This window comes from Anolis carolinensis, chromosome 5, assembly GCF_035594765.1.
Source record: "Anolis carolinensis isolate JA03-04 chromosome 5, rAnoCar3.1.pri, whole genome shotgun sequence".
Classification (NCBI taxonomy): Eukaryota; Metazoa; Chordata; class Lepidosauria; order Squamata; family Dactyloidae; genus Anolis; species Anolis carolinensis.
This window is the reverse complement of record NC_085845.1, coordinates 6,397,429-6,409,880: the sequence shown is the minus strand read 5'-3', so window position 1 is coordinate 6,409,880 and position 12,452 is coordinate 6,397,429. Positions and strand designations below refer to the sequence as shown.

Genomic DNA, 12,452 nt, shown 5'->3' with positions numbered 1-12,452 from the left:
TTCCACTGTCAAATAGCTCTTATTGTTAGGAACGTCTTGCTAATGTTTAGGTGGAATCGCTTTTCTTGCAACGTGAACCCATGGCTCCATTGCATCTTAGTCTCTGGAGCAGCACAAAACAAATTTGCCCCCTTCTTAATGCGACATCATTTTGAATAATTAAACATGGTTATCATGTCCACTCTCTGTCTCTCCTGCAAGATAAACTCATCCAGTTCCTTTAACTCTTCTTCATGGCTTTCAGATGTTTGACCATGAGGGTCTCCTTTCTCTGGTTGCTTTCCAGCTTTTTCTTGAATGGTGGTGCCCAGAACCGGACACAGTACAGTTAGTCCCTGAGTTATAAGAGACTCCTAGTTAAGAGCAGGGTGAGACAGCAGGAAGTGAGAGAAATCTATGCCCATGAAGGGAAATTCACTCCTGAAAGAATTACTATCACAAGGAAAAGGTGTCTCCATGGAAGCTTTATCCCCAGTCCTTGTTTCCACAACAAGCCCAATGTTTCAGAATCTATTTCTTAAAGGGACAGAAAGTGGGGTGAAATTTTCTGAACAGGAGCACAGGCAGAAAAACAAACACCCTTCCCTATGCTAAAGGTAAAGGTAAACGTTTTCCCCTGACATTAAATCTAGTCATGCCCGACACTGGGGGTTGGTGCTCATCTCCATTTCTAAGCCGAAGAGCCGGCGTTGTCCGTAGACACCTCCAAGGTCATGTAGCCAGCATGACTGCACGGAGTGCCGTTACCGTCTTGCAGAAGTGGTACCTAATCATCTACTCACATTTGCATGTTTTCAAACTGCTAGGTTGGCAGAAGCTGGGGCTAACAGTGGGAGCTCACTTCACTCCCTGGATTAGAACCGGCAACCTTTCAGTCAGCAAGTTCAGCAGCTCAGCAGTTTAAGCCGTTGCAACAACCGGGGGCTATCCAAAGCTAAAACAAATTTAGTTTTGGATTGCTCTGAGTTTTTCTGGTTGTATGGCCATGTTCCAGTAGCATTCTCTCCTGACATTTTGCCTGTATCTGTGGTTAATGGCATCTTCAGTGGTTCTGTTGGAAGTGAGGCAAGTGGAATGTCTATCTATCTATCTATCATCATCATCATCATCATCTATCTATGGAATGTCCAGGGTGGGAGAAAGAACCCTTGTCTTTTTGAAGTAAGTGTGAATGTTGCAATTAGCCAGCTTGAGTAGCAGCTGCAAAGTAATCTCCCAAACAGAGGATGCCTCCAGACAACAACGGCCAGGCTATTTTTATGCAAATACCCTCACTAATTGACTTTGCAGCTACTCAATGCTAAACAAGCTTGCTAATTGCAACATTCACACTTGCTTTAAAAAGACAAAGGTTCTTTCTCCTACCCTGGACACTCCAGGGGCACTCCACTTGCCTCTTTTCCAACAAATCTCTGAAGATGCCAGCCACAGATGCAGGAGAGAATGCTGCTGCAACATGGCCATACAGTCTGAAAAAGCCCATAGCAACCCAGCGATTCAGGCCATTAAAAACTTCGACAACATATGTAGTTTTGGCTGGAGTTACACTCGACAAATGTACCTGTTCTGACATATATACAAATGCAACTTTGGAACAACTCAACTTGTTTGTATGTTGGGGAATACAGTATAGTCTCACTTATCCAAGCCTCGCTTATCCAAGCTTCTGGATTATCCAAGCCATTTTTGTAGTCAATTTTTTCAATATATCATGATATTTTGGTGCTAAATTCGTAAATACAGTAATTACAACATAACATTACTGTGTATTGAACTACCTTTTCTGTCAAATTTGTTGTAGAACATGATGTTTTGGTGCTTCATTTGTAAAATTATAACCTAATTTGATGTTTAATAGGATTTTCCTTAATCCCTCCTTATTATCCAAGATATTCGCTTATCCAAGCTTCTTCCGGCCCGTTTAGCTTGGATAAGTGAGACTCTACTGTATCTGTATTTATCTTTTTCCAAATGATGGGCAATGCACGCTACCTGCAGACGTAGTTCCCTTTGCAGGCGTCCAGCGGGGCCAGGCAGTTGGGCTTCTCCTTGGCCTCGTAGGAGCAGGTGGGGACGATGGTCTGCCGGCGCCGCTCCGCACAGGCCGTGTCCTCGCAGGGGCAGAAGAGCAGCTCGTGGGTGTATTCGGGGGGCACGCGGTCAAAGAACTTCCGCAAGGCCTTGTGGCACTTGGAGCGGTTGCAGGTGTCCACCCTGGCCGCCCTCCGGATGCAGGAGGAGACGTACTCTGTCCGGAGGCGCTGGCACATCTCGTCCACGTTGCAGGCCTTGGCCGCGTCCAAGCAGCGGTTGACTTGCGTCACCTCGTTCTCGGAGCCTGCAAAGGAAGCAACGAATGAGAAAGAGAAGGAGAAGGAGCCATTCTAACTCAGATACCTCTTAGAGCAGGCTTGGGCAAACTTGGGCCCTCTTGGTGTTTTGGACTTCAACTCCCACCATTCCTAACAGCCGGCAGGCTGTTAGGAATGGTGGGAGTTGAAGTCCAAAACACCAAGAGGGCCCAAGTTTGCCCAGGCCTGCTATACCTCATACTATACCATACCATCAACTCTGTATTAATTAGTCTTGGCTGCTTTGAGTCTCCTTTGGGAGAAACGAAGCAGGATGTAAACAATAATAACAATAACAATTTAATACCTAATCTATATATATAAAAGAGTGATGGAATCCTGGCACCGAGCAAAACAACAAAACTAAACACCCCCCAACCTCGAAATTTCACAGCACAATCCATCATCCACGCCTCGAGGTTGAAACCACAAAATATCATGTCACAAACCTCCACAGGGCCTAAAAAACCCCAAAAACCAGAGCTATTCAGTGCAATTCCAATGGGCCACAGCAACGCGTGGCAGGGCATAGCTAGTCTATATATATAAAAGAGTGATGGAATCAGGGCACCGGACAAAACAGCAAAACTACAGGCCCCCAACCTCGAAATTTGACAACACAACCCATCATCCATGCCTCTAGGTTGATACAACAAAAAGAAAAGAAAAATAAAGTCCTAATTAGAGGGAGAGCAATAATTGTTACATCCTAATCATTTTTCCTAATTGCAGCATTCATACTTGCCTCCAACAGACAAAAATAAAAACCAATCAGAAATATTGTATATTCACAACCTTTAGGAAATAATATCCCCTGATGGCGCAGCGTGTTAAAGCGCTGAGCTGCTGAATTTCTGGACCGAAAAGCCACAGGTTTGAATTGGGGGAGCAGAGAGAGCCCCCACTGTTAGCCCCAGCTTCTGCCAAACCAGAAGTTCAAAAACATACAAATGTGAGTGCATCAATAGGTACTGCTCAGGTGAAAAGGTAATGCCGCTCCATGCAGTTATCCCACATGACCTTGGAGGAGTCTACGGACAACGCCGGCTCTTCGGCTTAGAAATGGAGATGAGCACCAACCCCCAGAGTCAGGGGAAAAACTTTACACTTTACCTTAACTACCACCAATTCCTCAATACTTTATTTCCCATACCACCATACTTCACCACAGCAACGCGTGGCCGGGCACAGCTAGTGTGTTATAAAAGCAACGTTTTATTTAAAATATGATTTCTTTGATTTTGTGCCGGTTGCTTGAGAGTTCTGGTTGCTTGAGTTCCGGTTAACTGAGAGTCTAATGTCCATCAAGTTGCAGCAAAAGAAATCCTATCTAAACATTAATGTGAGATTAGTCAATGGAGATTAGTCATTACTTTTGTGATGGATGGCCATCTGTCAGGAATGTTTTAATGATGTCTTCCTTCACAGCAGAATGGGGATGGACTGGATGACCCTTGGGGTCTGTATTATTCTGTGATTATAGATTGGCATACTATTGGATGGAGTGTAATACTGATTTGCTCAGTTTCATGTTCTTCTCATTGTGGAAGGAAGATTTCTGCGTCACCGAGAGCACTGCGCAAGGAAACACTGAACATCTCTTTACGCAATATCCAGGAAAGTTACCGTATATACTCGAGTATAAGCTGACCCGAATATAAGCCGAGGCACCTAATTTTACCACCAAAAAACTGGGAAAACATTGACTCCAGTATAAGCCGAGGATGGTAAATTTCAGAAATAAAAATACATTAATTGAGGCATCAGTAGGTTAACTGTTTTTGAATATTTACATAAAGCTCAAATTTAAGATAAGACTGTCCAACTCTGATTAAATCATTATTCTCATCTTCTTCAATGTAAATGTGCTTATGTATCCTTTTAATAATAATAGAGTAAAATAATACATGTCATAATAATAATAATAAATACAGAAAAATAATACATGTAGTAATAAATAGAGTAAAATAATATATAATAATAATAATAATAATAATAATAATAATAATAATAATAATAATAATAATAATATCAGAGTGAAATAATAAATGTATTGTCGAAGGCTTTCATGGCCGGGATCACAGGGTTGTTGTATGTCTTTCAGGCTGTGTGGCCATGTTCCAGAAGTATTCTCTCCTGACGTTTCGCCCACATCTATGGCAGGCATCCTCAGAGGTTGTGAGGTATGGACAACCTCTGAGGATGCCTGCCATAGATGTGGGCAAAACGTCAGGAGAGAATACTTCTGGAACATGGCCACACAGCCCGAAAGACATACAACAACCCAATAAATGTATTATTAATAATAATATAAATAAAGTAAGATAAATGTAATAATACCAATAATAATAGAGAAAAATAATAAATGTACCATATATTCTCGAGTATAAGCTGACTCAAATATAAGCCAACCAGGACTCTCACCCGAGTATAAGCCGAGGGGGGCTTTTTCAGTCTTAAAAAAAGGGCTGAAAAACTAGGCTTATACTCGAGTATATACAGTATATATCAGAGCTTGCTAGAAATAGAAACTTTAATCTTCTGGGGACAAATATGCAGTTGAACGGTGCCTGGGCTATCTTATTTTGGGCAGTTAATGGCAAGGAGAAGTCATCCCTTTGCTCCACAAAACGGGATGAGATGTTGTGCAGAAAGGTACAACGGCAAAATATCCACAATGGCAAAGAAGACAGATACAGGCTGAGTGATATTCCCAGGTTGTGTGCCTTTTGTGTTAAGCAACCCAAGACTTCAGGGCTAGCCCTCTGTTCTAAGTATTTGTGTGAGAGCTGAATGCAGAATTTAGTTTTTGAAACTTTCCTTTGTTTTGATCTTAGAGGGAAATGGAGATTAAACCCAAATCTCTATTTAGATTTAGTAAGATATCTCAGGCCCTAACTTCCCTATCTATAAAAGGTAGTTCTTTATGGTTTTTAATAAACCCTTTGAAACTTTAAGAGAGACTCTGCTGCTTGTTGTTTCTAAGCTCAAGAATCCTTCAGCCACAGGGTTGTTTCCTGCTGTGTGAGTAAACCACTCTGCTGTGCCAAGCTTTGTCTTTTAAATGCCTGGTATTTTGGAGACTTTCCATAACACAATCTACGCTCCCTTGGTTCCATGCACAAAAGTATTAAAAATACTGTGTTCACAATGATCTTTAGGCTATGCGTCAGTGCATTTCATGTTTAGATTTGGGTCCCATCTCCAAAATAGCTCATTCTGTAGGTGCAAATATTCCAGAAAATGGAAGTAATGTAACCTCATGCTCGAAAAGCATGGAAAGCACCTATAATAGGTAGAGGTAAAGGTTTTCCCCTGACATTAAGTCGAGTCATGTCTGACTCTGGGAGTTGATGCTCCTCTCCATTTCTAAGCTGAAGAGCAGGCGTTGTCCATAGACACCTCTAAGGTCATGTGGCCGGCATGACTGCATGGAACGCCGTTACCTTCCTGCAGAAGCAGTACCTATTAATCTACTTACATTTGCATGTTTTCAAACTGCTAGGTTGACAGAAGCTGGGGCTAACAGCGGGAGCTCACTCAGCTCCCCGGATTCAAATTGCCAACCTCTCGGTTAGCAAGTTCAGCATCTCAGTGGTTTAACTCGCTGAGCCATCGAGGGCTCCAATAATGCTGAGATTAAAACCTGGAATTGCTTTACCATCCCACTGACAAGAGGTGTGTCTGCACTACAGAATTAATACAGTTTGACACCTCTTTAACTGCCATGGCTTAATGCTATGGAATCATGGGACTCGTAGTTTGTTGAGCAGCACTCTTTGGTAGAGAAAGCTAAAAACCTTGTGAAACTCCCATGACTCCATCGCATTAAGCCATGGCAGTTAAAGTGGCCCCAAACTGCACTAATTCTACAGTGTAGATGCACCTCAAGGAAGTCACCACCCATTGGGGGTTGTTGTATGACCTCACAACCTCTGAGGATGCCTGCCATAGATGTGGGTGAAACGTCAGGAGAGAATGCTTCTGGAACATGGCCACACAGCCCGAAAAACATACAACAACCCTGTGATCCTGGCCATGAAAGCCTTTGACAACACACTCACCACCCATTACTGGTTGTTTCATGTCAAAGGAAATGGGCCCCATGCCTTTGGCCAAAGACAAATTGGCGCATTAAAAAAAAGATACATTCCCACCGTCAAGAAAATTAGCTAGGGATTTTAAAAGGTTAAGGGAAATATATTTCTTAATTCTCCTTTGTCAGCCTGCCCAGAAATAGAACAGCTCGGGAAACTGAAAAGTGCTTTGCTTGGAGTCTTGAGGAACCTTTGCTGGGCTCTCACTGGGAATGTAAATATTTGCGTTTGTTATCCTAGCAGGCAATAATGGAGAATTCCCACTGCTTTGGCTTCCAAGAGAATGCACACATTTCTGTCCCGTTCCCAGTTGCGTCTTCCATTTCATCTATGCAGAGACACTTAGGCCGCATCTACGCAGTGGAATTAACACAGTTGACACTCACTTTAATGGCTATGGGGCCGGGCTGTGGCGCAGGCTGTTGAGCAGCTGCAATAAATCACTCTGACCATGAGGTCATGAGTTCGAGACCAAAATCCGCTGCTTGTGGTGATATGAAAATAATCAAACAAACTCAATGTATATCCAAAAAGCTCAATGTATATCCAAAAAACAGGACTGTCTCGTATATAAGTAGAAATCAACGGTTCTTCTCTTGAAGTATAAGGACAAGTTTTTCATGTGAGTAAATGTCCTGTTCTTTATTATATGAGTAGAACAGGACATTTACTCACATGAAAAACTTGTCCTTATACTTCAAGAGAAGAACCATTGATTTCTACTTATATACGATTGGGACAGTCCTGTTTTTTGGATATACATTGAGTTTGTTTGATTATTTTCATATCACCACAAGCAGTGGATTTTGGTCTTCATAGTTTAGGGGAACCCATTGTCCTTTTAGGTCATGAGTTCGAGGCCAGCCCGTGGTGGGGTGAGCACCTGTCAATTAAAAATAAAAAATAGCCCCTGATCTTTGCTGACCTAGCAACCCGAAAGATAGTTGCATCTATCAAGTAGGAAATAAGGTACCACTTATAAAAGTGGGGAGGCAAGTTTAACTAATTTACGACCTGGAATGAGGAAGTGCCGTCAGAGTGGATAATGAAGCAGCTGCTCCCCTCTGTGGCCAGAATCGAACATCCCCTCAGGAGAAGGTTAAATTGCCTCTGCGTCTGTCTCTGTCTGGGTCTCTGTTTGATGTGTTTATGGGCATTGAATGTTTGTCCTATGTGTGTATAATGTGATCCGCCCTGAGTCCCCTTCGGGGTGAGAAGGGCGGAATATAAATACTGTAAATAATAATAAATAAATATGAATTAATGCTATGGGATCCTGGGATGGCAAAGATACAACTCTCAGGGTTCCAGAGCATTGCATCGCAGCAGTTAAAGTGGTAAAAAACTGCATTCGGTGGAGATACACCCTGAGTATTATGCACGAAAAACACATTTTCTGCATAGGGGTCTATTTTTCCATGCAAAATACGAGGGTCATCCAGAAAGTAGATTACATTTTGGAATTAAAAATGAACAAAGTATAGGAGAAAACATTTACGATATGCAGTTGAAAGCTACACCCAAATACCACTTTTCAACATAGTTGCCATTAAAATCTAGGCACTTATCATAGTGATGAATGAGCTTGGCAACTCCTTCCCCACAAAACTCTGCCGCTTGCATCCTCATCCCTTCCCGCAGCTGCGTATCGTCGCCAAAATGCTGCATTGAGGACGCAAGCGGCAGAGTTTTGTGGGGAAGGAGTTGCCAAGCTCATTCATCGCTATGAGAAGTGCCTAGATTTGAATGGCGACTATGTTGGGAAGTGGTATTTGAGTGTGGCTTTCAACTGCATATGGTAAATGTTTTCTCCTATACTTTGTTCATTTTTAATTCCAAAACGTAATCTACTTTCTGGATAACCCTCGTACATTATTATTCTCTGCACAGGGAATACATCGGACAGCATTAGTCAAGGATGTGTAATTTTGGTTTATACATCAATATGGGGCAAGGATTTAAGGACTAGATTATGACTTGAAGACCTGTGCAGACATGACCTTAGGCACGTTACACCCTTTCAGCCTCAGAAAACTATCATAAGAAAAATTATTTGAACGCACACAACATATAATATTTCTTTTTAGAATGTCGTCCAGGCTCACCTGCAGTGATGGAAGCTAACCGGACGTAGTCGAAGCCCCGCACAAAGGGTTCGTATGGGGAGCTCTCCATGACATTCATGCCTAATGGGGAAGAAAAAGAAACAAGTGTCATTCCAACAATGGAAATCTTTCTTCTCCATCCTCCAAAGGGGTCATGCAGTACAACCTTATTCAAGCAGGAACACACAATCAAAGCCCTCCTGACAGATGGCCATTCAGCCTCTGTTGAAAAACCTCTAGAGAAAGAGACTCCATCACAAGACAAAGCAGAGAAAATGGGCAAAGGTCTGGAAAGTCTATACCAGTGGTTCTCAACCTTCCTAATGCCACAACCCCTTAATACAGCTCCTCATGTTGTGGTGACCACCAACAATAAAATTATTTTCATTACTAATTAATAACTGTAATTTTGCTACTGTTATGAATTGTAATGTAAATATCTGATATGCAGGATGTATTTTCATTCACTGGACTAAATTTGGCACAAATACCCAATATGCCCAAGTTTGAATATTGTTTACTTGAACACCTGGAGCCCCCCGTGGCATAGTGGATTAAAGCCTTGTGACTTGAAGGTTGGGTTGCTGATCTGAAAGCTGCCAGGTTAAAATCCCACTCAGGGAGAGCGTGGATGAGCTCCCCCTATCAGCTCCAGCTCCATGCGGGGACATGAGAGAAGCCTTCCACAAGGATGGTAAAAATATCAAAACATCCAAGCAATGTCCCCTGGGCAATGTCCTTGCAGACGGCCAATTCTCTCACACCAGAAGCGACTTGCAGTTTCTCAAGTCACTCCTGACACGAAAAAAAAAAAAGTTTGAATACTGGTGGGGTTGGGGTGGGATTGATTTTGCCATTTGGGAGTTGTAGTTGCTGGGATTTATAGTTCACCTACAATCAAAGAGCATTCTGAACTCCATCAAAGATGGAATTGAACCAAACTTGGCACACAGAACTCTGATGACCAACAGAAAATGCTGGAAGGGTTTGGCGGGCATTGACCTTGAGTTTGGGAGTTGTAGTTCACCTACATCCAGAGAGCACTGTGGATTCCAAACAATGATGGATCTGGACCAAACTTGGCACAAATACTCTATATGCCCAAATTTGAACACTGATGGAGTTTGGGGAAAATAGACCTTGACATCTGGAAGTTGTAGTGGCTGGGATTTATAGTTCACCTACAATCAAAGAGCATTCTGAACACCACCAATGATGGAATGGATCCTAACTCGACACACAGAACTCCCAGGACCAACAGAAAATGCTAAAAGGGTTTGGTGGGCATTGACCTTGAGTTTGGGAGTTGTAGTTCACCTACATCCAGAGAGCACTGTGGACTCAAACAATGATGGATCTGGACCAAACTTTGCATTAATACTCAATATGCCCAAATTTGAACACTGGTGGAGTTTAGGAGAAATAGACCTTGACATTTGGGAGTTGTAGTTGCTGGGATTTATAGTTCACCCTCCTAGGTGTCCCGACCCCCAGGTTGAGAAACACTGATCTAAGCCCTCTTGACAGATGGCCATTCAGCCTCTGTTGAAAAACCTCTGGAGAAGGAGACTCCATCACACGTTGAGGCAGAGAAAATGGGCAAAGATCTGGAAACCATGAATATCTATGCAGAGCATCTTAGAGAGTTGGGTATGCTGGGAAAGAGAAAGTGAAGAGGGGACATGATAGCCTTTGTTTCCATGGTTGAAAAGATGTCTTATTGAAAATGGAATCAGCTTGTTTCTCTGCTATTCCAGAGACCTGGACACAGAGCAATGGATCCAATCTATAGGAAAAGAGATCCCACCTAAATATTAGGAAGAACTTCCTGATGATAAGAGCTCTTTGATATTGAAATATGCTGTCTTAGATTGTATTGAGTTCCCCCTTGAAGTTTTTAAACCAAGGCTGGATGGGCCTCTGTCAGCATTGTGTCATGGCAGAAGTGGGTTGGACTGGATGACCATTCCAATTCTATGATTCTGATTAAGAATCACTGGTATATATCTGGCTAAATATGTGCCTGCTCAAAAGCAATAGAATGCTGGAGCCGAGACGGCGCAATTGGTTAAACCCTTGTGCCAGCTGAACTGCTGACCTGAAGGTTGCCGGTTCAAATCCAGGAGATGGGGTGAGCTCCCATTTGTCAGCTCTAGCTTGCGGGGACATGAGAGAAGCCTCCCAGCAGGATGGTAACACATCCGGGCGTCCTCTGGGCAACGTCTCTCTAGACGGCCAATTCTCTCACACCAGAAGCGACTTGTAAGATGTTCTCAAGTCACTTCTGACACGATAAAAAAAAGCAACAGAATGTATTACAGTCCAGATGAAGATTGTGAGCAGTCTTCAAAGAAAGTTTATGATTCCAAATGTATAATAATAATAATAATAATAATAATAATAATAATAATAATAACCACCAGTGCAGGTGGTCCCGGTGGTGATGGGCACACTGGATGCCGTGCCAAAAGATCTCAGCTGGCATTTGGAAACAATAGACATTGACAAAATCACGATCTGTCAACTGCAAAAGGCCACCCAACTGGGATCTGCGCGCATCATCCGAAAATACCTCACACAGTCCTAGACACTTGGGAAGTGTTTGACTTGTGATTTTGTGATATGAAATCCAGCATATCTATCTTGTTTGCGGTGTCATAATAAAATAATAATAGTAATTTATTTATTTCCCGCCTCTTCTCATGGCTTGATATAGGCTACATAATTATTAAAAAACATAAACATTGCAAAAATAACACAAATACAGATGTTAAAATGTATGATTATAAAAGATACATATTACAGCATGATTTTATGAAGCCCCATTCACAACTTGCTTTAGCTGTCCAGTCTGGAGGTTATGGGAACATATCCAACATTCACCATGTTAACTATGGGTGGGTGCATCTACATTGTAGAGTTATTGTAGTTTGGCACCACTTGAACTGCCATGGCAAAGTTCTATGGGATCCTGAGAGTTGCAGTTTGATAAGGCACCAGCCCTTTTTGGTAGAGAAGGCTCAAGACCTTGCAAAACTTCACCTTCCAGGATTCCATAGCATTACGCCATGGCAGTTAAAGTGGTGTCAAACTGCATTAATTCTACAGTGCGGATGCACCCAAAGCCTCCCAGGGCTCAATTACATTTGGGAGATCAGTGTGAACAGCATGAAATATGGATGAATTCTGGAAGGGGAACCTGGGTGCCTTTTTTTAAAAAAATGAGAAAGCTTATTGCAAGATTGATTTCTCAGCTTTCTATGGCTTTTTTTCTCTTTTCTTTTCTGGCGAGAGTGCTTTTCCCGACTTCTATTTTATCTCTTCTCCTGCACAAAACCAGGGGCAGAGCTATTTTGAACAATAAGCAATTTACCATCCCGAGTTTTTCTAAAGCTGTAAAAAATGCCTCGTTTATACATTCACACACATACAACCAGGAAAGAAAGGGAGGGTGGAAAAAATCTATAATTGCTCAAATAAATGCATATAGCGACAGTGCGCTGCCATAGACAGAAGCGAAGATATACTAAAAACCACAGGGAAACTCTGCATGGTTGTAAATCAACATGTTTTTAATGGTTATATCAACAAATCACTATTTGCCATTCTTTGGGGAATAAGTGATGCACTTGAGGAAACAGGATTAAAATCAATACTTGTAAATGAAGGCTTTCGGCTCAGTGGGCTAAGTAATGCCTTCTGGCATTGGTTTTCATCAGCTCTGCTGACCCAGGGACCGATATCTGAACACTGAAGAATTAATGCAGTTTGATGCCACTTTAACTGCCGTGGCGAAATGCGATAGAATCCTGAAAGTTGTAGTTTTCCGAGGTCTTTAGCCTTCTATGCCAAGGAGTGTTGGGGCCTCACCAGAATTTGATAGCATTGAATGATGGCTG

At 42.3% G+C, this 12,452-nt stretch overlaps 1 protein-coding gene across 2 annotated transcripts in view; it reads right to left on the bottom strand.

The window, feature by feature from the left end:
• The window catches only part of gfra4 (GDNF family receptor alpha 4), a 223,647-nt gene that overhangs the window by 55,703 nt on the left and 155,492 nt on the right, over positions 1 to 12,452 (bottom strand). For both annotated transcript variants that reach the window (XM_008117828.3, XM_016996293.2), the window contains exons 3-4: positions 8,554 to 8,634; positions 1,993 to 2,338 (exon numbers count right to left, since the gene is read on the bottom strand). In XM_008117828.3, coding sequence (XP_008116035.1) covers positions 1,993 to 2,338; positions 8,554 to 8,634 — 427 coding nt within the window. The remainder of the gene's footprint in view (positions 1 to 1,992; positions 2,339 to 8,553; positions 8,635 to 12,452) is intronic.